Source organism: Cucurbita moschata, unplaced genomic scaffold (genome assembly GCF_002738365.1).
Source record: "Cucurbita moschata cultivar Rifu unplaced genomic scaffold, Cmos_1.0 Cmo_Scf00009, whole genome shotgun sequence".
NCBI classification, from domain to species: Eukaryota; Viridiplantae; Streptophyta; class Magnoliopsida; order Cucurbitales; family Cucurbitaceae; genus Cucurbita; species Cucurbita moschata.
This window is the reverse complement of record NW_019268525.1, coordinates 5,350,035-5,376,643: the sequence shown is the minus strand read 5'-3', so window position 1 is coordinate 5,376,643 and position 26,609 is coordinate 5,350,035. Positions and strand designations below refer to the sequence as shown.

The window sequence follows — 26,609 nt, the reverse complement described above, 5'->3', positions numbered from 1 at the left end:
AAAGATCATATAAAACAAAGATACTCATTACATTAGATGAGTATAAAACATGTCTTTAGCAGAGTTTAAGAAAAACAACAACTTAGTAATAAAATGAAAGTTCTAAGCTTCCCAGTTAATCCACCCATTTAGAACAACTTATACTTGCATTCCTCAACAGGTTATAGCTATTGCAATCTACATGAACAGAACCATTCTGAGCAGTTAATGAACAAGCAGGTCCAGGAGGGCTTCGAAGCACTGCAGTTCTCCGTTCCGATATACATTTTTCATCATCGTCTTCATCTCGTGGTGTATATATTCGCTCCCTATGGTACTCAAAGATCAGCAAGCAGGAGAGTGAAGTTAAACCAACAAAAAAAAAACAATGATTATACATACCTAGGCAAGGAGGCATGCTTCCTTAGAAGTGGACTGCCTGTGCCTCTCTCAACTTTACCAGAACGTTCCTCAAGATTATCAAATTGACGCTTGAATCGATCAATTCCACTAATTTAAGCATTTGAAGTACAGAAAACGAATTAATATCATCTCTTTTGATAAACCATTGATAAACCAGTATGAGTTTGATACCTGGGATACAAGAAGTGACTCCCAGAACCTTGAAGGTAGCCCTGTAACATTTGAGGGTGATACTCTAAAATCTGTTGCATTTCAGAGGATAGTTTGAGTGAACTAAGCAGAATTGCATAAAACCCGAAAGTAAAAAACTCCTACTTCTCTATAAATAAGCTCTCTGACATCATCTTGTGTCAACTTTCCCCTTTCAAACTCGAACTCGAATTTTGAAATGGGTTGCCTGGATGGTTCATCCTCCAGATTTGCCAGTCCATGGAAGTATGGATCAGCTAATGCCTACACAAAAGGACATGGAAGATTAATAAGTTGTGCAAAAAGTGAGGATGGTTCAAAAGGGGGTTAAAGATTCGTATCACTGGATCCCACCTCCTCTGCTGAAGGACGATCATCGGGATCAAATGCGAGCAGACGTTCGAGTAAACGAAGAGCTAGTGGATCTGCATTGGGGAACTTTCTTGACAGAGGAATTGGATGTTTTTTTCTCATGCCACTCAAATACCTTTTAGACTTTTCGTTACGAATCTATAAGTAAAAACTATGTCAGTGTATATTCAGGATCAGAGCCCAATACATGAAAAATATAAAGATAAAATCTGAAGTGGAAACCTTGGCAATACATTCAGCCGAAGGGGTACCGAGCAAGTCCGTTATTAGATCCAGCTCGTGGGCAACACTTTTCCCAGGAAACAAAGGCTTGCTTGCCAACATTTCAGCAAATATACATCCTATGCTCCAAATATCAACAGCTGGTGTATACTACAAATAATAGTTCAATGAAAGTGTCATGATAAACACAGGATTTGTAACCGTTCAAGCTCACCGCTAGCACATATTGTCCTCTTTAGGCTTTCCTTTTTGGAGTTCTCCTTAAGGTTTTTAATACGCGTCTGCTAGGGAAAGATTTCCACATCCTTATAAAGAATGCTTTGTTCCCCTCTCCCACCGATGTGGGATCTCACAATCCACCCCCCTTCGGGGCCCAGCGTCTTTGCTAGCACAACGCCCAATGTCTAGCTATGACACCATTTGTAACAACACAAGCCCACCACTAGCAGATATTGTCTGTTTTGGCCTGTTATGTATCGCCGTCTGCCTCACGGTTTTAAAATGCATCTACATATGAGAGGTTTCCACACCCTTAAAAAAAATGCTTCGTTCTCCTCTCCAACCGAGGTGGGATCTCACAAGACAACAAAAATAAAGAACAGACATGACAAAACCACCAACTACACACACCAACTACACACAGCAAATATTCAAGAAACGTGGTTGGAAAGTAGAACGGTGAGCAGGATACCCTTTAGTTACCTTTGAGAGAAAAGAACCACAGAGTTCAGGAGCACGGTACCATCGAGTAGCCACATAATCCTTATAATAAGTGATTAAAGTCAGTCAATTAAATCAAACCAGATCTCATCAACTTATAAAAAGCTTGAAATTCCTAGAATGAATCTAAACCATTTATTATCTTAGTAGAAACACATACAGTCCAAAAAATGGCAGATGGGGCATCACTAAAAGATGCACGCGCAAGTCCAAAGTCACAAATCTTCAGTTTGCAGTCAGCATTAGCAAGTATATTCTTCGGCTTCAAATCTCTATGGAACACATGCGCTGTAAAAGCCCAAACTAAATCAAAACCTCTGAGTATTTAGAAACATATTTCACCAAAGCCACAAAAAACGGAGGCCTAACCTGAATGTATATACTTCAAGGCTCTAAGAAGTTGATACAAGAAAAACTGATGATGCTGAGGGGTAAGATCATCATTAGTCTTGAGTACATGATGAAGATCACACTCCATCAATTCAAAAACAATGTACAAATCTTTAAACTCCCTTCTACATGGAGGGAGCAATATATGTTTTATATCAACGATATCGGGATGTCGGAGAAATCGGAGCAGCTTTATTTCTCTTAGAATACGTGTGGCATCAGAAACATGCTCGAAGACATTATTTATCTTCTTGATAGCAACTTTCTCACCAGAATGAGTGTCTATGGCAGATGCAACAACTCCATAGCTCCCTCTACCTATAAGTTCTTGAATTTCATATTGAGTAGCTTCACCATATTCAGTGAAAAATTCCTTCTCAACCATATTCTGATTGCAATGACAAAAGTTCAAATCAATTGCACAAGAAATAAATAGTTCATGTCAACTATATTCATAAACGATTGACATTACTGAAGCGTTCTTTTATCTTCATTTTCCCCCAAATTGAAGGAGTCAGCCCAGATCGAAACGGAAAGGTTCAACGCAAGAAAGTGACATATGATCGAACACAATCATCCATTACAGAGTGCTAGGTTAAGGAAAACGACAAATAATCAAACCCTTAGCTACAAACAAACGGAGCCCTCGAAATGCGGGCCTTATCCTATCCTCTGAAATTTTTATTACAAGCAAACCGATTAAAGCGAATAAACTAACCTTGTGAGGGTCCACGGAGGCGTGTGTTGATTGATTATTCCTCTGGAGAGACCTGATGGTTTTCAAAGCCAAGAGAAACGGGAATCGAAATAGAAAACCGTATCAACTCCACTTCTGGCGGCGGCGAGGTCGCCGGAATATGAAGAAGAAGAGAGGCGAAAAAAAGGATGAAGAAATAGTTGAGTGATCGATGGCTCCATTAAAGACTGAGTTGAAGCTCTGGTAGAACCCTCTATTTATCTCCTAAAGTCTGCGTCGTTTCAAATAAATTGAATGATATTTTTTTTTTTTTGACTTTTTTTAAAATTCAGCGACGGAGCTTTTTTTTGGATTGTAACGAACCTTATTGTGCCACGTCAATGTAACGTGTTTTTTAATTTTTGATCAACGTCAATCTTCCACAATAATCAAATTTTATTTTTTTAATGTATTGAAAATTCTCCATTCCTTAATCTTGTCAAATTTTATTAACTAAACAATAAAAATTGATGCATTATTGAATTATTTTCACGTTTAAACTCAATATTTCTATTCATAAATAAGATTATTCCTTCTAATCCACGTAACATTTTAAATGATCTTTTTTTTTTTCAATAACTTAATCAAGATATTTTAATATGTTTTAGAATAAAGTCGAGATTTTAATATATTAAGGACCAGATTGATAAAATTTGTCTTAAAAGATTCGTATATTAGAAAATCAACCATCTAATACCCATTTTTAGAGAAATAGATGGATGTAAAATTACATTTTTACCCTTTAACATTTTTTAAAAAAAAATTATTACTTGGCCTCTATTATTATTACTTTACTAAATTCATCCTTAAATTAATTCATGGAAAAAATGTTTATTTTTTTGGTTAATTAATACAAGAATAAATTAAATAATTCCTTTCTTGGAGCAAATTTAAGAAATTATTTCAAATAAATTTTCATCTTTTTGAACTGAAAAAAATTGAAATGAATATAATAAAAAATATATATATATGTTCGGATTTTTTGTTTTTAAATATATAAACGATAATGCATTTTAATGGATTATAAATTTAAAAGGGCATTTTAGTAATTTCAACCATCATATATATATACATACATATAAACTACAATAATATTTAAAAATAAAACAAAAAGTTTACTCTATATTATATTTTTAATAATAATTAATTTTACTAATATATTAGGGTTTGCTATTAATATTTATTATTATTATGGTTATATTATTTATTAATAATGAATTTGATTTAACATTAATTTTTTTTAACACAAACTCAAATTTAAACAATAATGAATTTGGCTCACCCTACAATAATTTAAAATAGAAAAAAGGTACATATAGTTGACTTTATATTATTTTATTTATTAATAATATTTAATGTTATCTATACATTTTGTTTGGTATTAATCAAATTTACCAATATTAATTTAATTAGAAGAACTTATAAATTAAGAATATTGTTATATTGTTTACTAATAATGAACATTTATAATAAAAAAAAATTAAAAAAATTGTGAAATTTAATTTTCTCCTTCAATAAATCATCTCGTTGACTTTTGATTTTCTCTCTCCACCCATCCACATTCATCTCTCTCTCACATTAAATGGACTATCTTTCTCCTCCACACATACAAATTCATTTTTCTCCTCATTTTTTCCCCCCATATATTACAAAGAGAAATGATTGGATGATGCTCAGCCACGTGTCGCCAGATTATCGGTGCATCAATTCTTGTTTACTTGTATTTTCCAAATTATGTCTAGTTTAATTTGTGAAAATAAATTTGGGCTTGGTTCATTTTGGACCCAACTTTTTTAACTTTGGGCTTACTAACTCCATTATTTTTAATATATGGCACGGGCGAAAGCGGACAATACCTGCTAGTAGCACTGGACGACGTGCTAGCGAGAACGCTGGGTCCCCAAAGGCAGTGGTCTGTGAGATCTCATATCAGTTAGAGAGGGGAACAAAACAAGGATGTGAAAACCTCTCCCTAGGACGCTGGGTCCCGAAGCAGAAGCAGTGGTCAGTGAGATCTCATGTCATTTAGAGAGGAGAACAAAACACCTTATAAGGATGTGGAAACCTTTCCCTAGTAAACGCGTTTTAAAACCATAAGGTTGCCGGTGATATGTAACGAGCTAAAGCGGACGGAGTGTTACACTCGGCCTTAGCTGAACCAATGAAATAAAAAGAGGCAAAAACAAGTTTCCAAAGCTTGATACATTAATTAATATCGCAAAGTTCACACAGTTTTGATACAATTTCATTTCACTACCTCCCTTTTCTTTACACAGATCTGCAAATCTCCTAAGAAACACGACAATTATTTCCCCCACAAACTGTTAAAGCAATTCGACAAAATTTCAATTATTGAAACAAAATCATAAAAGGAAGCAGTTCTTGTAGCTAGCTGTTGTCCCATTTACAAATCCATCTCTTTCTTCCTTTCCTTCGTAAAAATTGAGGTAAGAACACCATTGTTCCTCACCATTCACCACTTTGATGATTTACATTTGGTAGATATCTTGTTTCCATCGAGGTATGCTGCAAAAGTCTTCATTACTTCCTCATATGTGGGTCTCTTGTAGTCCACAGCCTGAAAATCAAGGAAAAAGAAAACAAAACATTGAAGAAAGACAGACAGACAGACAAAGAACTCAAAATCGTTATCAAGTGAGCTTCTTAAACGACCTGTTCGATAACCTCTTCGGGGCTTGCCCATTTCCACTCTGCAAATTCTACGTCGGCTTCATCATTGTCCAAGTTAATCTCGCTGTCGTCTTTCGTCATTCTCATAAGAAACCTGTCGTACGTTCAAAAATGCAGCCAAGAACACACATCAACCCTGTCCAAGTTTGGTTTCAACTAGATGAAGAAAGACAGACAGACAGAAAAACAGACCATTTTTGTGCCTGTCCATGCCATTGTCCGCCCCAGAGACGATTGACTTTCGTCTTCACAGCGGAAGGAAAGTCGTAAGTCAACCATTTGGGTACCTGTTAATCGAAAACAATGCAAATTCTTGAATTTTTTTGAGTACCATTGTTAAGGTAACTTCGAAAACGCTGTAGAAATGGTCGGTTTAATGCTTCTTCACTAAGGTAATACCTCGGCGACGATCTCAGCAGACACTACTCCAGTTTCCTTTTTCAGTTCCCTAACAGCTGCCAATTTGAGGTCTTCACCATCCTCAATGCCTCCCTAAGATAAACAAATCATTGAAGAAAACAGCCAATTCAATCGAACCGAACTTTTTGAATTCAAAACCGACGCAGTTTTCTATAAGAATTGTAGCAAAGAGAGCTATTTTGTTTTTTACAGGAGGATTTAGGTAAATATGAATGATATATAATTTTGGATCCAACCCAAATTCATTGTTGCAATTTCAGGTATCCATAAAACTCAATACCATTATATCACGTCGTTATATCGATGCAATCACCGTTCTTTAGAACTACAATAACTGTAACAGCCCAAAGCCCACTGCTACCAGATATTGTCCTTGTTGATCTTTCCCTTTCGGGATTCCCTCAAGGTTTTTAAAATGCGTCTGCTAGGGAGAGGTTTTCACACCCTTGTAAAGAATGTTTCGTTCCTCTCTCCAACCGATGTGGGATCTCACAATCCACCCCCCTTCGAGGCCCAGAGTTCTCGTGGCACTCATTCCCCTCTCCAACCGATGTGGGACCCCCAATGGTATCAGAGCCAGACACCGGATGATGTGCCAACGAGGAGACTGAATCCTAAAGAGGGGTGGACACCAGGCAGTGTGCTAGCAATGACGCTGGGCCTCGAAAGAAGGTGGATTGTGAGATCCCACATCGGTTGGAGAAGGGAATGAAGCATTCTTTATAAGAGTGTGAAAACCTCTCCCTAGTAAACGCGTTTTAAAACCTTGAGTGGAAGACCGGAATGGAAAGCTCAAGAGGACAATATCTGCTAGTGGTAGACTTAGATGGTTACAATAACAGTCTTGGATCATGATCGTACTCAACATATTGATTCATAACTTCTTGTTTGTTTTAACAACAATATGTCCCAAATCAGCCATGACCTTCAAAGTTTAAGGCTATGACATCAAAATTATCTAGGTTCATAGCTTCCCTCTTCGATCACTGGCCAAACTATAGCAGTTCCGATTCGAACCACGAAACATTCGATCCATCGAAATCAAAAGGGCAGATAATCCATAACAGCTCACAAGTTCACAACTAACCAGAGTCCAAAAATTCATATAATTGAACAGAATTTAAGCAAATAAGGAAACCAACAGTATGATCCCATGAACTAAAACTGTCCCATGTAGAGATTTTGAGTAATGAAACAGAGAAAAGAACAAAGGAAATTTCAAAATCACCTGAGGCATCTGCCACGCTCCTGGAACATTCAGTCTAGAAGCCACAAAAACCTGCACAACAAATCTGATTGAGACAGCAATCTTTCTTCATCCATATAATTCTCAACAACAACAAAAAGAACACAAAAACAGAACAACTACAACACCACCTTAAAATCCTCAAATCTTAAGAAACAATCAAACCAAAAACAGTCAACAATAAGCATAGCTCTACTCTTACAATGGCAACATTATATTTATAAAAACCCCAAAAAAGGAAAACAAAATTCACACATGTATCTAGATCTGACAGAGAAATGGGCAATCAGTTCATCACAAATTCTTCAAGATCATAGAACAAAACAAAACAATCGAAACAGACCTGACTATCAGAATTGATGAGACAAACGCCAACGTTGGGGCGGTAACCGGAAGGAAGAGACTCCATGATTAAGGGCTTTTCTTTGATTAACGATGGATTCGGGAATTTGGGGTTTTCAAAATTTTCAAGAGTCAGAGCTTGAGAGAGACGGAAGAGAGAGAGAGAGAGAGAGAGAGAGAGAGCTCTTAGCTTTTGGGAGTGGGAATATGAACGACGCTGACTACAAGAGAAGGAAGGGGGCAGAGCTTTTTATGGTGGTGGCGGAGGCCGGGTTTTATGTGCCTTTATTTTTTTCTTATCTTCCACTCTCCCTTTTCCCTTTTAATACTATCCATTTCTTGGGTAATTTTCCTCTATGCTCGCTCACACCAGATCAAACTCCAAGTCTTCCTCATCAACGGCCACTAAACTGCCGTCTCGTTCGGAACCTTTTAACTCCTTGGCTAACTTTTCTTACCATTCTTTCTTTTCTTTGTTATCCTACAGAATAAAATTTGCCTCCCGAGTTAACTCTATCCAGTTTCAAAATATCTTTAGGCTCCTTTGCTACCCTTTTAATCTAATTTTCTCTGTCAGTATATTTTAATTTAATTAGGTATTTTAACCCTTTTTTCCGAGTAGAAAGAAAATAAGATATCTCCGAAATTCAAGGCGGATTTTAGGATCACCGTTCTTTTATTTGTAACGTAATATTGAGCAAAGGAACGAGCAAAGCCAAAATATATTAAATTTCGATCAACCTATTGCTATTTTTATCTACATTTCCATACATGTCTACCACTAAACATCAACCTAAAGTCGCCCACTCTTATTTGTAACGTAATGATAAACGAAAATAAAGAGCAAATTCAGTATATATTAATTTTTTTTTATTAATGTATTGTCGTTTTCATCTGTATTTCCATATATGTCCGCAATTAAAAATCGACGTTATAAATTTTTTTCAATATTTCCATTAAATCGTAAAATTATAAATTATTATTTCACACGACAAATTGTCAAAAAAAAAATGGAGGATGGAAGGGATGATGCGAAGTTGAAGAGGCTATGATAGGGAAATAGAATAGGAGAAATGCAGAGGATAAAAGCTCATGACGGCGTAGGATAGCAAGAGGTAGTTTTAGTCAATGAGTGAGGTCGGACAGATGTTCCAGAAAAGGACAGAGGAAAAGCAGAAGCTAGTGGGGAAGGAACACCGTTGACTTTCCTTCATTACTAGGAGAGAGATTACAAAAGCCTCTTTTTTTTTTTTGCTTTTTTTCGTATAAATTATTGTAAAAGATAAATTATATTTTCCATTAGTTAATTTAAGCCTTCAATATTTTACTCTCAATTTTTAAATAAAAAATACATAAATAATCGGTGGCTACATTCGAATATATAAAATTGGGAGAAAATGACCGACTGAAAAAATGATTGAAGACTTTAAAATTACTATCTATAGTACACGATTTTTTTTTGTAGCTCAATGATATGAACTTCAAAATAAAATGTGATTTACTCGAAACAATTCTATGTCAGTTGACCTCTCGAAATTTTACTCTCTATAGATGTTTTTTTATCAAACGACCAAACTAAAAATTTAAATAGTTTAAGAGATAAAATTAATTTTGTTGAAAAATAAAATATTTAGCGTATTATTTAAATTAAATTACAATTCATACACACGTAATTTACATTTTAATCAAATATTTAATGAAAAGAAGGGACAAATTATGAAAAGGTCCTCATTTATGGACACCTTCACTCCCTTCCTCTAAGTCAGCGTTTGCTTTTTTTTCTTTTGCATTTTTCAACTTTTAATATATATATTTTTTTCTCTCAACTTTTAGATTAAAAAAGTAGTTTAATTATGAACTATCATATTCCTTTTGTTCTTTTCAATTTTAAATGTTTTAGATTCTGTCCGACCCCATTTTTTATTCGGAGACATTCATTTAATTTGTGGAGTAAAAAATTTTCGTTTAAATAAAAAAATGGAAGAGATGGTAAATTTTTCTTCATTAGCTAAAACACAACGGTAATTATATTTACTGTCCTTGTCATTGCCCTTGCCTGGCCCCGCCCTATAAGGTACAAGACTAATATATTTAAGAAGTTTTGTTATAAATAGATAAGTGCATTACAATAAATATATGCCAAAATAAATGAAAAATATCCCAAAAATGAAAATATGAGAAATTTTGTGACATCGATGATATAAAAAGTTTACGTGTGTTCGTCCCTGTATTATCTTCATCACAACCTCATAATAGATTCTTCAAAAATCATATTTAATGTCCGTTTATGTATAGATAACTGATTCATGGATAATCTTCATTACAATTCGATAAAAAAAATTAAAAAAATTGCGACTAAATAATTTATTTTTTACTCAAGAGATCATCTTTTAATGTCGGATTATGTAGAGAATTTTATTTGAATTTAAGTTATTTGCGTGTGTTATTATATATTATTGAAAGTTAAAAATTTATGGTAACAGTAATTAGAGATAAAATGAGGGTTAAAATGAAATGCCATAGTTGAGATAAGGCTATTATTAGAGTGAAACGGTGGGCTACAGATATAATAAAATTAGATTATTAAGTTAGATGATGAAAGGAAGCTTTAATTTAATTTAATTTATTGGGGGTTGGGATAACATTCATAATTGCTTCTTAATTATTACCTTTAATAGAGTCAATTCCAAGTATTTTATCTCAGATATTATCTCGGATCAAGTGTCCGTTTAATGACAACACAAGCATCAATATCAATCATGACATCACTATCATTTCTTTTCTCTTTTAATTTTATATTTATAAACCAAATTTAAATATAAAAATATTGTCGCCATTTTCTCTATTTCATCATAAAATTCATAAATAATTTAAAAAAAAAAACACGTGCCAAATATATTAATGAAACACAATAAGTCTAAATTATTACTCATCTAATGATGAATGATATTTTTTAACTCGTAAAATTTGAGTTGGATTATTAATTTATTTGGGTTCCGTTTGAGTTAACTTGATTAATGTTTTACGTATTAACATTTGTTTATTAGAAAATAATGTGAATAGATTGTATTAATTATTTAATCTTGCCTCCCTAATCAATTGAATTGGGTCTATGATCTAACCCAACACAGCCCAAATACTGAGCCCAATACTCAAGGCCCAGATTCTTTTTATATATATATATATACTATGCCCAACAAACCAGCCCATTTATGTGATTCCAAAAACTTTCCCGCCGCGCGGCCGTCATCCCTCAATCTCTGGTAAGCTTCTCTATTTCTCTCCCTCTCTAAATCTCTCCGGTAAGCAATTCCTTTTCTCCTCCTCTCGCATGGTCATTATTATCCACTCCTTTTTGTCCACAAATACATAAATCGTCTTTGTTAATCACTTCCGTTTACTATATTTTTATTATATGTTATGTTAAATGAACGAAGTGGAACTAGACCAATTTTGATTTGGAATCAAACCAAATCTGAACCGATTGTTTATGGATTTTTTTCTTTTTCAATCAAAACAAGATTTCAAATCATTTGTGATTTCGAATTCTGTATATGTTTTCTTATACATTCCAAACGCTAGAAATGATTTCTAATTAGTCCTTCCAAAACCAGGGATTCCTAGCATAGGGTATAAGGCTATGTTTCTTGTCTTTTTGTTATTCCGTCGTCAATTCACTCGTAGAAGATTGTTTGAAGTATGCCATTTGATCAGTGGATTCATGTGTGCGTATACTGATATATTCGGTAGGATGTTTCATTGAAAGCTAGATGAAGTTAGAGATGGCGCTCTCAAAAATTTCTGTGATTATTAGTTTATCGGCTGAAGAATATTTCTCAGTTGAAAATGGTTATGATTCACTTTAAGGCTATTGGTTTACTTAATTAATTCTTTTCCATTTGATCGTTGATTCAATTGTCTTAAAACATGAAGCTGTAGTTGAGCATGCTGATTGTGGTGATTGAGATACACCTGTTTTGCCACCATAGTCAAACCGATTTATTCTATGAATTTTAGTTGAAATCAAAATTGTATGCTGGTATTCGTGTAGGAATGAATAAATCTATTATCTGATCACAGATACAAATCTAATTTGGTATATCAAGGTGATGGAACAATTATTGATTGAATGGACTGCAGCAAGTGCACGAGCGCTGGTTTATATTGATCCTCTTTTTGGTTGGTTTAACAATTGGTTTCCATAGTATAAATTGATGAGTTCTTCTGGCTATTGATGATTGTTTCTGTTTGTTACGATTGTCTAAGAAATACCCTTCTGTATCCAAGATGCTAAGGAATTATAGGTTGGTTGGATTTCCTTTTGTCATACAGTTTCTAGTTATTATTAGAGTGTGGGTATCATTTTCTTTGTTTGTATCTTTATCTAGTTTTGGAGGATTGATATGATAGCCTTTTACTGTTCTTCATAAGAGTACACCCGGAGCGGGTGATCTTTGGTATTTTCTCTGAATTGGAATAAATGAGGGTGCTTTGGAACTTGGTTCCCTAGTTGAGTTGAGAGAGGAAGTTTAATTCTTTTTTATCAGACAAAGCTTAGTTTCCTCTAATTTCTGGTGCAAATTGAGATCCAAAATTACTGCCTTGGCCAGCACCGTTTGCCCGATCTGAATGACAAGATTAACGTTCTCATTACAAAGGCGTCACGTTGTGTGTTGCCACACACACACGGTCATGCTCCTCGTAAACCATGGCCTGGCCATTGGCTATAAATAGTCTGTTACCATTCCCTACGCTGAAAGTAAGAATTCTAATCTTCCATCTTCCCCTTTAGGGTTTATCCTTTCTTAATCTCATTGGAATCAAGAGAGGACTGAGGCATTAAAGGGGTGAGCAGTTTCGGTGGCTCTGAAGAGCCTGCAGGTTCTCTGTAGGTTGCCCTGCTTTTCAAGCCCTCTAGATTCAATTCCAAATGGTATCTTCGTAGTAGGGGTGATGTGCCTTTAGACATAAGTTGACCCATTTAAATTTTATACAACTCAACTCAACGGCAAGAAAGACTTAATTATGATTGATCATAATATAATTGTTCATGAGGGGATTCATTATACGTATTAGAGTATAAGATGACATACTTTTTATTTAGTCTTAGGTTTGCCCACTCTTTAATGATCAACTTTATACCTAATGTGATTATATCTAAAGACATAACATGTCCTACAATACAAGAGTACAATTTCGAGTTAATAGTGGAGTAATTTATTGTTGATAGATAAAGATATAAGAATACATTATTTGAGCAAAATCCCTTATATTTTACATATCGATATTGAAAGAGAGAGTTTCTAGTTCAAATCAATTAGTTCAAGGCTCCTATGGTCGAGCCTAGTAGGGTAACCCACTCAAAGTCGAGCTAGGTAATCAAGCCAAGGATAGTTCAACTTTAAGGATCACACTAATTATAAAAGGAAAAAGGAGTTTCACGTGCAGATTATGTTACACAACACTAATACTCACTACTTTTAACACAAACTCTAGCTGACTTAGGCATGAGAGTATGAGTTTGACGAGTACCAAACAAGAGTAAAGTTTCTTTGGTTCACTGACACCACAACGCTCCTAGTCTTCAATAGTGAATTAGAGTAGTATTCTTGGTTATGGTCATGAATGCAAATGTTGAATATGATATAGAATTAAAGGTATAAGATCTAGGTCCCAACTCATTGATTTAAATACATGTCATAAGACTTGGAAGAATCCAAGACGGTAGAGAGAACAAGTGGGGGTGATGATGAGGATGACAAGAACAATAATAAAGAGTGGTGGTAGATGAAGAAGTGAAGGAGGGTTCCTTTGTGAGTCATAATGGTTTTGTTGGGCAAGAAATTGTTGATTGTTGATGATTTTTTTTTTTTTTGAAAGAAAGAAAATGGTAGCTGGCTTTGATGGAGCTGTGGACATGTCCCTGCCCTTGTTTTTACACAGAGAACCCCAATTCAATTCAATTCAATTCAATGCTGGAAGTGATGATGATGATGGTGGTGGTGATGAAATCTCCACACGCTTTGCCAATCCATAATGACAATGACACCACACCCACACCCACACCCACACCCCTTCTCTCCAAGTAATTACAAAATTTTCAAACTCTTTTGGATAATATGCCCTTAACATGTAAGTAGGTGTATCAATGAGTTATATTTAATTCTCGTATATAATAGTCACCTACATATATTAATGATAGACTTGTTATAAAAAAAAAAAATAATAATTTAGGTACCTTACGAACAAAGGAGGAATAGGATATCCAAGAAAGGTTTAAAGGAAATGAAAGTTAGTAACTATACTAATAATCTTTTTCGATGGCTTAATCATAGGAACTTTAAGGTTAATTGTGTTTTGCTTGGAGTAATTCTATGTTGGATGATCTCTAGAATGAAAATTTATTTAGGATGCATGTAAGGGTAAAATATGCTGAAAGGACTTATGTTGATCTGTGGGGATAGTTTTCACTCTTAGAAATGAAGAGTAAGAAACTTGATCATGTCATTAGATTTAAGGGAATCTCGGCGTCATTAGGTGTCGAATCTGTATCTTAAATCCTGAGCTTTGGTAGTGACCAATATACTTTTAGCAAATATAACATTTGTATTTCAGTACTCACTCGATTTCATTTTAACTCTTTTTTTGGAACTATTCTAGGTTATTCATAATTCCGTGCCCTAATATAATTTCTATTAAAAAAGGTAAGACATTCTAATAAATCCAATAATATTTACTCTGACATTATGGACAACTTCGACAAAGGATTTCGTTAAAAAAAAAATTTGCTATCCTTTTTCTTCTTTGATAGTCAATTAACAACTTCCTGATTGAAAAAAATAAAATAAAATAAAATGACCAAAATGTCTCTTCAGCTTTTAGTGTTTATTTTGTTCACTATTTTTTTTAAAATTCCCTATATCTACTTTAAGCAATTTTCTTTTCTATCGCATCATAAAATTCAACATTTTTAAGTCTCTTAGTAAAATCTATCCATTGTAAAATTAAAAAAAAAATGTAGAAAAGTTCATACTGACCTAGCCTCAGTGTTCCATCTTAATTGAAAAATAAAATTCATAATATACTTGCTCTCTTATTCTACTTTAAGCCTGATATGAATTGAATAATTACAATACGTCATGTGACATGAACTGGTTTGTTTGTGAGACTTTTAAGTAAGAATATTTGTGTAATTTATTACTTTCACACACACATATCCCTATTTTTTGTCAACTAATCTCAAATAGTGAATGGTCTAAATTAATAGGATTCTTATTGTGTTTCAACAGGTGGAAACTATTTGATCAGGGTCACATATGTATCTCAATAGTTGATTCAGGCACATGGTTGCTCTGTTCATGTTTATGCTATAAGGATACCTTATGGGTACTACTAGAGAGTTGCCAACTAGCCTCTAGTTTTGAATTGCCTAGATCGACAAAATCCACATTATAGTTGATTTAGCTACAAGTTTGGGGCCTACATGTTTATTATGATTCTCGTGTGGCAATAAGGAGTTAACCAATTACACAAAAGAAAAAACCACAATTATTTTAGAATTCAAATTTAAATTTCAACCCATTTGACTGTAATGACTCAGATTTGTGTGTTTATTTCTTAGTTCAACAATTTGTTGGGTGGAGGATTCGATCAACTCGTTAGACATTAATTTCGTTTCTTAGATATTTAAATTCGTAACACTCCAAGTATAAGAGGAAAAGATGAACAAATAACTACAAAAACGATAGATTGAAACAGATACAATAGACAACAAGAAAGAAAAAAAACACGGGAAGATCATAAGAAGAAACAAGAGCATTATCACTAGCCTTTTTTGTTGTGGGTTTTTTTTTTTTTTTTTCTTAATTAAATTTCCCTTTTTTTAAATAAAAAAAAGGCTAGCCTAATGATCTTATTTCTCTTAAAATTTCTAAATAATTAAGAAAAAAAAATTGAAAGCTTCTCTTACAGAGGAAATTGATCTGTAGCAGAATAAACAGATGGGTAGAGGGATGTTGTTGTTGTTGTTGTTGGGCCTTAATGGGCCTAATTGTGAAGCGGATTTGGGCCGGTATGGACCACCCGTTTATCATCCTCGTATACAATGTCCGCAACGTCAGCGTGGATTTTGAAACCGGCCGGTGGTTTAAAGAGCTCCTCCGTTTCGAAAACGTGGGTCTTCCGGTGAAGGGTGGCGGATTTAGTTAACGTGGGGACGTTAACACCTCTAACGGCGGCGGAGGAAAGTGTCATCCGAGAGAGCACGAAAATAAGGCAAATGAAGAAAATTGCGGCGGCGACGACTGCTCCTCCCGCCTGCCGCTTGGTTCCGTTACCGCCGTTTCTTCCTCTCTCTACACCCACTCTCATTGCCACACACCCACCAACACCCTGAAAAACAAAAAGCTCGGCCTTTTCTTAATGGGTTCTCAGCAACTTAGAAGAGTTGGGAAATGGAAGAGAAAATGGCGAACACTACAAAGAACAGAAGAGAGAGAAAGAGGGAAGAGAGAAGAGAGAGAAAGAGAGACATAAAAGTTTGGTATGTGTTCTCCTTATATCATGGGTCTAACCCACATGATTTCTGACCCTCCCTTTGATTCTTGAGAACCTTCTTATATATTTCTTTTTTATTTATTATTATTATTTTTTTAATTTCAAACAAAAGTTTAAAAAGTTTAAAGTTCCAACTCTTGTAATAATCCATATATTAAATTTCTTTTTTTTTTTTAATTTTTTTAATAAATATCCATTCTCTCTATATCTCCTTAAAATCAACACGTTCAACATCGTCATTTCTAATTTTAGTGATTATTGAATTATATTATAATAATGATGTTATTTGTGTCGATTTGAAGGTAGTCGTATAATATATATATGTATGTATATGTAAAAAAAATGAAGAAATGAGTTTTTTTTTGGGTGAGTATTGGTTTAATTTAATATTTTTGAAAAAGGAATAATTAAATTAAAATGTGGAAGTTGGTTTGGAAGGAGGTGGTGTGGGTCTGGAGTATTAATAGCCACTGTCTCCGGAGAATTCAATAAATAAATGAGGAAATAAAAAGAAATAATAATTTAATACATTGGAATTAAAAAATAAAATAAAATAACTTAATAATAATTTAATCTTTTTTTTTTGTTCAATTATTTATATAATAAAAAAGAAAAATGAGTTCTGTGATTGTGTTTCCTTTTTCATGTTACTTTCCACTTCTCAATTTTTTTTTCATCTCTGATTTTGCTATCTTACCCTTTGACGAGCAGTAATAATGGTTTCTTCACACCCCAACACATTTACCATTTTTTACCCTTTTATTTTTTTTTTACTTTTTGAATTTAATCACGTAAAATTACGAATTTAGTCTAGTAATTTTTAAGAACATGTGTAAAAAAAACATGCCCATTTATGGTTTCATTAAATTATCAATAATTTAGAGATTAAATTATTACAATTTAGTACAAAAATTCAAGGACCAAAAATATTTTTTAACTTAATTTTTCTATATATCTTAAAATTTTTAATTTTATGTTCATTGAGTTATATTAAAAAAAAAATTCTACATTTTATCTACCTAAGTTAAATTAAAATTATGGAGACAAATTTTAATAATATTAAAATTTAAGGAGTAAATTGAAATTGTTATTTTAATAAAAATTTATAAAAGTACATATTGTGGATTAAAATGAAATAGCATAAAATATGAGGACTGAGTTTTGAAAATAGCGTTAATAGTTTAATTTGGTTTTAAATTTGGTTGGTTGGAAGAGGAATCGATGAAGATATGAAAGTTTGCATGCAAACATGGTCACATGTGTTCTTATTAAATAATGTAATTTTTTTAATTTTATTTTATTTGGATTAATTATATTTTAATTAATTACGTACTTTTCGAATCTTATACTTTTTGCATGAAATATGTATAGTTTAGTACATAGTATGTTATTATATAATAAAATGCTTCCAAACAAGAAATATTCATGTGATTCTTAATTAATATAATTGGAAATAATTAAATATTTATTAATATTAGGGAGTGTCTAGGATGCAATTAAACTATATTTAAATATTTCCTATAAATATTTTTATTGATTTTGAATATAAAAAATATACCAAATTTAAAGAATATGCTAAAATAAAAGCTCCAAAACCATGTAATATTATCCACACATTAAATAATTAAACACTATATTTGTAATAATTTCATAGTTTAAATATTTTATTTTATGTTAAAATTCACAAAAAAATAAAAATGAAAAATAAAAAGACGGTTGTGGCGATATTGTCAAGTTTTCTAAATTTAATTTCGTGTGAATTGGCTATTTGGAAGCATTGAATCGACTGGTAGGCTTAAACTGTACAACTGAGGCGCTAACTAGTCCAATAGGGGAGTGAATCGAGCAGCTGGGTGGACGCAAGCGTTCAGAGGCTTGGGTCGATGTTGATTGGTTTGCATGCATGTTTGAGATATCGAACTGAAGCATCTAATCTTATTCAGCAATGTTCTTTTCATGCATATACTAGTACTAAGTAGTCAACTAACCTATTTTCATGAAATGGTAACAATTCTCGTTATTATAACAAACACAACGACATTATTCATTATCTTTTAATAGGCATACTTGACGGTTACTGCATGCATATCATGAGTCTACTTTTTTTTTTTACTTTTCTTTTTTAAAAAAAAAAAAAAAAGACAGTTACTACATGTCTGTTGTCACAATCGCAATCTTGCAATAGCTGCATACGTTGCGAGAAAAGGTTTAGAAAACGTGCATGAAGAAATACATTTGAAAACAATTTAAAGAATTGAAGAAAACAACTTTATATGACTATAAGAAAATCAAGAAATATCACGGCTTAAATAGCATATAACGCACGGTAGGAAGGAGTGACAACTAGTCATATCTCCTACGGTACATTTTGGGACATTTTAGCACTGACGGGTGTAGATATTGTTTTGGTGAACGGTCATACACCCTTGTATTGACCCAAATATAAAACAGTAAAGATATATCTAAGATAAAAGCATGTAAAAAGAGTTTTGAAATAGGCATGCAACCATGAATAACGTGTCCTTGACAAGCAAGACTGAGACACCTGTCATGTAGCCATAGACAATATATCTTGGACAAACATGACCGTAACACTTGTCATGATCGATTCAAGGTGTTTAAACGTAGAGTTGAGCTGGAGGTTGAAGAGCAGTGGGGACTAATATGATTGATTATTCCCACGAAGTCCCATCTCTGATGCCTCCTTAAATGCAAGCTCTCCCAAGAGAATTCACAGCCCTTGGTTGGGCCACACATGCATTCTTACGCCCATGCCCACACACTCAACTTATTTGAGAAGGGGCTTTTAATTGCTCCATTTTATAATACCTATTAACTTTTAGAAGTTGCACTAATACCCTTATCGTTCGTACACGAAAGGAAAGGTAACATGTTATCTTTGAAGGTCCGTTTTTATAGTCCGAATTTTGATTTCTGCAGGTTCGCAGGCGTTCAAAACATATCATTATGGCTTTCTCAGTTGGCAGAGATAAGTACTGCCATCCAAATCTCCTACCTCGGCTCGCATCTTCCTGTGCTCGTCTCTCTCTTTGATATGGGCATCAGCCACCCAATTCTCTCTGCTTCGATGGATCTAACCACCCACAGCACCCGATGTTGCGGCTAAGTCGCAGCTCATGTTTCTTTTTCTTTGTCCAGCTTCATGCTATTTCTCTTTTGATGCGTTAGATTCGACGTTGGAGAGAGGAAAGAAACATTCTTTATAAAGGTGTGAAAGCCTCTCCCTACTAGACGCGTTTTAAAACCGTGAGTCTAACGTTGATATGTAATGGATCAAAGCGGACAATATCTACTAGCGATAGGCTTGGACTGTTACAATATGTATCTGGTCGTTTGCTATTAGCCACATGAACCCTCCAATATTGCCTAGTGAAACTCGAGCGAGACCTTCAACCTAATTTACAAGTGTTTCACTAGCAAGTTCACTTGTATAGAAACAATGAGATCTCTTCTATGTGCATGTCATGACTATTATGTGCAGAAAAACTTTTAAGAATAATTCATCTTAAAAATTGTCATAAACTTAAAAGTTCATAAATATAGTTGAAATTGGAAAAAAAAACATTCTCTTTTAAATTGGAGATAAAATATAATCGAATGTGACACTCAAGTAAAAGAAATGATACATGAATGAACCGAGATCACATTTGAGAATAAGAGTGATTCTAAGAATAGGATGGATGAGAAGTACATGAAAGAATTGACGTTGCTGTCTATACCAATATGATGTACATTGCTTTTCAATGGCTTAATCATTTAGATGCTTTTCAGTGGCTTAATCATATAGACCCTACACTGGTGTAAGTGGTGTTTAGCTTTGAGAGATTCTATAATGGGCGATCTTTTGAAAATTTTCCTAGAACATATGTGAGTAAGAACAAAACATGCTAAAAGAACGTGTGTTGATTTGTGGGAACAGTTTAAAACAATTCAAAACAGGCCAATAGTGACTGCTCTAGGGAAATGTCAAAACTTATCAAGTGATCACCGAAACATAAATGAGTAAAACAAATTCGATCGTACTAGTAATAAAAACTAAATGAAGAAGAGGGGTCCGACTAGAAAAATAACCCTCAAGAGAGCTATCTACTTTCCATCATAGTCGAAACTACACAAGTTCAAGTTCAAATTCCATTCTCTTATCATTCAAGCATTTTTTAGTTTATATAATTTCAACTAAACTATACTCGAACGGTCTTTCCATAAATCAATCCAAACTAAACAACATAATCACAATTATTATTATTAATTATTTTAAATTGAAAAATGAAATAGTCTTGTCAAATTTAAATGATTGAATAGGTGAATGAACATACATTTAGAATACACAGAATTAAAAGGCATTAATGCAAAAGTTTGAATATATGAAAATGCATGAACATGTGGGTGTTAAAGAAGGCCTCAACTACCCATGTCTTGATTGTATTAATAATCTCTTACCATTTTGGCTATAAAAATTATAAGCAAAGTTAGATCAAAGCTCTTGAAATGCCCATACCAACCCTCCAAACACATCTTTTATTAATATTCAATGTGGGTCGCATTCATATAATCAATCTCCCCTTCCCCCCTGTTTGGTTTTTGTCATAATAATATGCTTTAGGTTTTAGTTTTAAATGCTTAAAACTCACCATTTTCTATCTGTTTTGGGCAATGACCCAATCATATGATCCAATGAACTTCAAGCTCATAGATCGGGCCTTAGTATCAAAAGTTGTGTGGTGTCCTGCCACTCTTGTGGGCTTTATTTCATTTCTTTTCAGCTATTTCAAACTTGTAATTCAGCAAACTTATGATTTAAGAGAACAAGTTTATTTGAATTTATAGTAGAGTTGACTAAACAACTTGGTCACTTGAACTTAAGTTCACATCAGCCACTTATAAGTTGAAGCGACACAACAATCCAATGGCTATAGTAGAAATGTTTAACAGGTTAAAAGATGAAGAAAGTCTCAGGCTGAGAAATTGAACCTCACGAATGAAGCTTGACCTCCATCTCCCTCCTCTCTATCAATTTTACGAAGTTGCGAACGATGGACATTCCCTCGTTTGTTATAATACTTTCTGGGTGGAACTGAACTCCCTGTAACATGATTCAAACAACCATATTTCTTTAGTATCCATAGAGATCCACCAAATATCATCATATACAAGGTCATTTCTTGTTCACCAATGCAACTCTTGCTCAACAACTAAAATATAGATTCTATTTACGAGTATTTTGCCATCGAAATACAAGAACGTTAACGACCCTTATTTTTTTTTCTTTTTGTTGACCATTTCTGTTCTTGTTTTCTAGAATGTATGGACACAGTTGTAGAACAGATACATCCTTCTATTCTAGTAAGATCATTTTCTTTTATTTTTCTAATTCTTAAACAAAGAAAACCAAAAACGTTTGGCAATTATTTGTCTGTGTTCTAGAAAAGGAAAATAGAAATGTGTTTTTTGACCACTTATAATTTCTTGATCTTTAAAATCTTAAATTAGAGGAAAAGGAATGACTAACAAAAAAAATCGAAGGAAAATGTTCAGAAATCTCATGCTGTTTAAATTTGTTCCAATCTTATGCTTTCTTGCTAATTTCTTTACTTCTTGTTTGGAGCTAAACAATACTTTTTACTCTTAAAAAGTAGCTTGAAACCTCTACGAATAGCAGCTTTAGTTGTTGATGAACGGAGGGAAACAAATTTTACCTGTAAATGTTTGTATTTCTTGTGGCGAACGGCCATTATCAATCCATCTTCAGTCCATGCTGTAATTTCCAGTTCATCATCGGGAAAAGTTTCCTTGTCAATGACCAGGCTATGATATCGACCAGCAGTGAAAGGACTAATATATTTGCAACGAAAACACCATCAGTAGGCAGTACATACTTGGATAACAAAATGCGACACATTCCAATGTGCAAAATATAAAACCAATGTTAAGAACATACTTTGATAACCCAGATAAAAGCCCTTCCTCGCCCTTCTCATCATAGTAAACAGGAGAACTTTTTCCATGCACAACACCATACGGGGAACGCACAATTTTCCCTGAGATGTCACAAGGTCCACAATGTTAGGAACATTGCATGAAACAGAAAATAATGTCATCTCTTATTTTACAACTCAAAATTAAACAGAATGGGTCATGAAAAAACATTAGGGATAGCTAAAATTAGTTAAGAAGTAAAGGTAACCACGAAGTCGGATGGTAAAAATTCTCAAATTAGGATTTAACCTCCAAAAGCCTCTCCAATGCACTGCAAACCCATGCAGACACCAAATAGAGGAACAGTAGGTCCAAGTTCAAAAACAGTTTGCAACGAGATCCCAGAATCCTGAGGTGCCCCTGCAGAAGAGGATATCATAGAAGCAATGACAGTCTCAGACTATATTATTGACAAATTTCAATAAGCATCAACAGATTACTCGAGGAAATCCTAACCTGGCCCAGGGGATATTAGAATTCCTCGTGGATTCTTCCTATAAGAATAGCATAAAGTTCACAACATTATAATTCATATAATACAAATCATTACAATCGATGTCTTTGAAAAAGTCTGCTAACTGAATGATGTAAAAAGCATGAATAGGACAGTGATACCTTCGTAACTCATCCACAGTCAAATCATCGTTTCGATAGACCTCAAAAAAACATCCCAGCTCTCCCATATACTGCAAATTATGGTCAAAGTATACAATATATTAAACTATAGTTTTTTGTTCCCTAAAGAGTTACTCATTTTGATATATAATTTACTTCCACGTATATAATTTTTTGCTCTCCCACATACTGCAAATCTCACATCTCCTAGGGAGATAAAGGAATTTTTGGATATGGCCTTAACGTACCACCCTTTCAAGAATGCAAAAGCCCTATTATGGAAAAACTTCATCATGACTTTCTTTTGGAATCTGTGGAAAGAAAGAAATCAGAGAATATTTGCAGAAAAGACACGTACTTACACAAAACTTTTGGACAATGTTGTTTACCAAGCTATATCTTGATGTAAACTGTCTAATATTTTTACTTCCTATAGTTATACTATAAAGATGTAGTTGTGTGCTTCTATCTATTTATCCTCTACTAAAATGTTTTAGAACCGAATTACAAAAGGAGATTGCCTTTGGGTTGCACCCAACAGAATTCCAAGGTAGGCCACAGAAAAGGTTGTCAAGTGTAAGGTTGGTGAGGAATTCCTTTGTCGCCACTGATTCTACCTTTCAGTTTTTTTTACTAATAGTGCTAAAATAAGAGACTTGGAAATTCAACCTAAGCTTGAACTTCTGCAATGGAAGACAAAGACTTTTAAGGTAAGAATATTATCCAATAATGCACCTAGGCATGCTCACAAAAACACTGGACTAATATTAGCAAATCAAACAGAACTAGTACATAGTATCATTTTCTCTGATGAATGAACTAAATAATCTGGATGCAAATAACATAGTAATAAAGATTTAAGAAGTGCCCAATGGATAAAGTTAAAGACTTAGCAAACCAACTTTCATAGTCTTACCACTTCATCATATGAAGTTTATGAAATACAGCAGAATGGAACATAGTGACCCGTCATCAATTGATTTGATACTTAGCGCAAAATCTTGTGAATTCAAGTGCACATACTTTCTCTAGTTGAGCATTAAAAATATGGTACAGAATTTTCACCAATTCCTTAAATACTAAGAAAGAATTAATATTCCACATTATGATATTTAATAAGAGGCTGTAGGTTATCAATGGTTCAGACATTACTACTTCCTCCAAGAGGTTATAGGTTAGAACCTACCCACCCCATGGTTAAAGCATCACTGTTTCCTTTGAGATATTATATGTTTGAATTCACCACCCCACATGTTACGTAGTGTTTAAAAAATAATAATAAGATTATTGTTATAGAAAAATACTCATTCAAAATTAGCCATTTTAGAACATAATTAAAAAAATTATTCCAGAAACAGGTTAACCGGTTTGTTTTTCTCCAACATATTTGTTGTTGCTGCTGCTTTTTTGGGATAAAAAAAAATTCATTGATTAAATGAAATGGTACAAAAGATAAGTCTCATCCAAAGGGATTATAAAAGATTTCTCCAATTTGATAATAAAGAATTGAAGTTGTAGTTAGGAACCAAATTTTTACACCAAAAAAGTAGAAAAAACAGGTTAATGGATTGATGTTTTATCCAATGTATTCATTGTTAGGAAGGATTTAGGAACTCAGTTTAGAGATCAACACAGGTTCAACATATTCCTTGTACACGACCAGTAATTGAGTATTGCACACACAACAAACAAATAAAAAATAAAAAATAAATTAAAAAAAGGCCAGGGGAAATATACATTCTAAACTGGCAAAAGCCAAATAAGAATAAGAGTTAGCCACATTTAGTACTCTCAAAAATAAATTCCGTAAAACTCTACCTGACAAAGATTGTAGGTGAAGCTATCATAATTGTCAATGACAATGATTGGATTCAGGGTCTTCTTGTTCAAACTTGAAGTCCTTGAATTTGATTCAGTGACTGAAATTGAGGCATTCACGACAAATGCTTTTGGATTCTTGGCCACGAAGAGACTATCTGCAAGAAAAGAAGCAGCAATAAAATCATATCCACTACAGTCAAAGACTAATACATCGGAGAGCAATAAAACAAATAAATAAATAATACGTGATCGCGCAGATGGGCCAGTTATACGAGTGGTTTTTGACGTTTTAGAGAACAGCGAACGTTTGGGCAGACAAAAAGAAGCAGAAGATGGAGTAATAGCTACCATGTTGCGCAAGAAAATGATGGCTTCAACAGAACTGCATAGGCAGACAACAACAGGAAAATTATTCAATATGGTTATCCTTAATGGATTTGGTGCAAGTTTGGAATACGTATACCCCTAAAAATCATTACATTCAGGTTTGAAACCATGTTTTTAAAATGCTCAGCCAAAAATTGGATCCAAAATAAGGGAAGTCAATACACAAACGGAACATTTCTTTTCTTTTTTTCTCATTGGGATTAAAACTCTCATAGGAACTCATCTTCCAACTTCAAGAATCCACACTTCCAATAGTTAAAATTTTCAAAATCATTATAAATTAACAGAAATGGCTACAACCCCCCTATAAGGAATTCCTTGAACAACACCCAATGTACAAGAAATATCATTTTGGTGTCTGTAGCTCCATTTGCAAGCCAAGAAATTAGTAACCACACTCATTCCAAATTATATCTTCGTTTCTTCTCTTCATGCCCATCAAATTCATAATTTATATGAAAATATCCACATTCCAACAAAACATCAGATTCAGGAAGGAACGAAAATAACCAAGTCATAAGAATGCACGGCTGTAATGTGGACCATACATTCATCCCAATAACCACACGGATCTGCTCCAAACATGAACACCATGCCCGACGTCAAAAGCTTAATCATCACCAAAAAAAAAAAAGCATCACTCAACATGCATTACTCAGATAATCCATTTAAAATGGCATTCAATTAAACCATGTTGATCAAGCAAGCCACACAAACATATAAGAAACAGGGAAAAAAAGAAATGAAAAATTACTCACAAAGAAAGCGCTCGCAAATCGAAGATCTATGGACAATGATGGGTAATAAAATCTGAGATCATTCAGTGTTCGGCGGCTCAACACTTGGTAGCAGGGGTGTAGAAAAGAAAGATGAAATGATTTTCTTTTTCTTTTTCTTTTTCCTTTTTAGGGTTTTACCTCTCTACTTATTGAAAAAACAAAAATAAATTATTTCCGAAAAAAAAAAATCCATGAAGTTAAGAAATTAAAATTACACTCATGATAATTAACAAATAATAATAATAATAATAATAATAATAATAATAATAATAATAATAAGAGAAAGGGAGAAATAAAAGTACCTGTTTTGATTTGTTCCCGATACAAAGCTGTGGCGAATGAAGGAGAAGGATGATACTTGCCTTTTTTTGGATAATAAGGAACCTACCTTTATTTCAATTTATAATTATACTTTCCTATTTTAAATTATTTCATCGTTAATGCCACAACACCTAATTTATATCAATTTACTGTAATTCTTTGATAATCATTTATGCACACAAGAAGATTTTTATTTTTATTTTTTTTAATTTTTCTGAGACTATATTTGAATTTTTAGTTAAATTTAAATTTAAATTTAGTGAGACAAAATTTAAACGCGTTTAAAATCCATGCAAAAGTAAAAGAAACACGGAAGGAAAGTCCCATCGCGTTTACACTCATACAACACATACATCAATTTTGTATGCCTGTAGGTTATATGCTACTAGGCCATTGTGTTGCC

The 26,609-nt window shown here is 33.6% G+C and overlaps 3 protein-coding genes and 1 long non-coding RNA gene across 9 annotated transcripts; 1 reads left to right on the top strand and 3 right to left on the bottom strand.

Annotated features, from left to right (window-relative positions):
• Nucleotides 1–10: 10 nt before the first annotated feature.
• On the bottom strand, nucleotides 11–3,240 carry LOC111446988 (mitogen-activated protein kinase 12). Of its 2 annotated transcripts, XM_023085940.1 has the most exons (11): nucleotides 3,014–3,234; nucleotides 2,768–2,885; nucleotides 2,275–2,683; nucleotides 2,066–2,193; nucleotides 1,888–1,947; nucleotides 1,186–1,335; nucleotides 946–1,101; nucleotides 718–855; nucleotides 574–644; nucleotides 382–489; nucleotides 11–308 (listed from the first exon to the last, which is right to left on the bottom strand). In XM_023085940.1, exons 3-11 carry the CDS (start codon nucleotides 2,678–2,680, stop codon nucleotides 116–118), a joined length of 1,410 nt encoding a protein of 469 aa, XP_022941708.1. In that variant the 5' UTR covers nucleotides 2,681–2,683; nucleotides 2,768–2,885; nucleotides 3,014–3,234; the 3' UTR covers nucleotides 11–115. The 2 variants fall into 2 exon arrangements, with proteins under 2 accessions (XP_022941708.1, XP_022941707.1); XM_023085939.1 differs by lacking the exon at nucleotides 2,768–2,885 and having other exon boundaries at nucleotides 3,014–3,240.
• A 1,978-nt stretch (nucleotides 3,241–5,218) lies between these two features.
• Nucleotides 5,219–8,035, bottom strand: LOC111446990 (nudix hydrolase 25). Its single transcript, XM_023085943.1, has 6 exons — nucleotides 7,732–8,035; nucleotides 7,371–7,421; nucleotides 6,122–6,214; nucleotides 5,915–6,009; nucleotides 5,705–5,816; nucleotides 5,219–5,609 (listed from the first exon to the last, which is right to left on the bottom strand). The coding sequence occupies exons 1-6, from the start codon at nucleotides 7,795–7,797 to the stop codon at nucleotides 5,505–5,507; spliced, it is 522 nt and encodes a 173-aa protein (XP_022941711.1). The 5' UTR covers nucleotides 7,798–8,035; the 3' UTR covers nucleotides 5,219–5,504.
• Nucleotides 8,036–10,951: 2,916 nt separating this feature from the next.
• Nucleotides 10,952–13,901, top strand: LOC111446992. The gene is made up of 2 exons (XR_002711182.1): nucleotides 10,952–10,993; nucleotides 11,811–13,901. It is a non-coding gene; the product is annotated as an uncharacterized LOC111446992 (long non-coding RNA).
• Nucleotides 13,902–21,100: 7,199 nt separating this feature from the next.
• On the bottom strand, nucleotides 21,101–26,273 carry LOC111447935 (anthranilate synthase beta subunit 2, chloroplastic-like). Of its 5 annotated transcripts, none has more exons than XM_023087332.1 (10): nucleotides 25,865–26,007; nucleotides 25,617–25,715; nucleotides 24,965–25,101; nucleotides 24,717–24,874; nucleotides 22,899–22,969; nucleotides 22,740–22,777; nucleotides 22,533–22,643; nucleotides 22,246–22,345; nucleotides 22,004–22,139; nucleotides 21,101–21,390 (listed from the first exon to the last, which is right to left on the bottom strand). In XM_023087332.1, exons 2-10 carry the CDS (start codon nucleotides 25,658–25,660, stop codon nucleotides 21,280–21,282), a joined length of 906 nt encoding a protein of 301 aa, XP_022943100.1. In that variant the 5' UTR covers nucleotides 25,661–25,715; nucleotides 25,865–26,007; the 3' UTR covers nucleotides 21,101–21,279. The 5 variants fall into 5 exon arrangements, with proteins under 5 accessions (XP_022943100.1, XP_022943105.1, XP_022943103.1 ...); XM_023087337.1 differs by having other exon boundaries at nucleotides 25,655–25,715; nucleotides 25,865–26,006; XM_023087335.1 differs by lacking the exons at nucleotides 25,617–25,715; nucleotides 25,865–26,007 and adding an exon at nucleotides 26,188–26,273.
• Nucleotides 26,274–26,609: the final 336 nt, after the last annotated feature.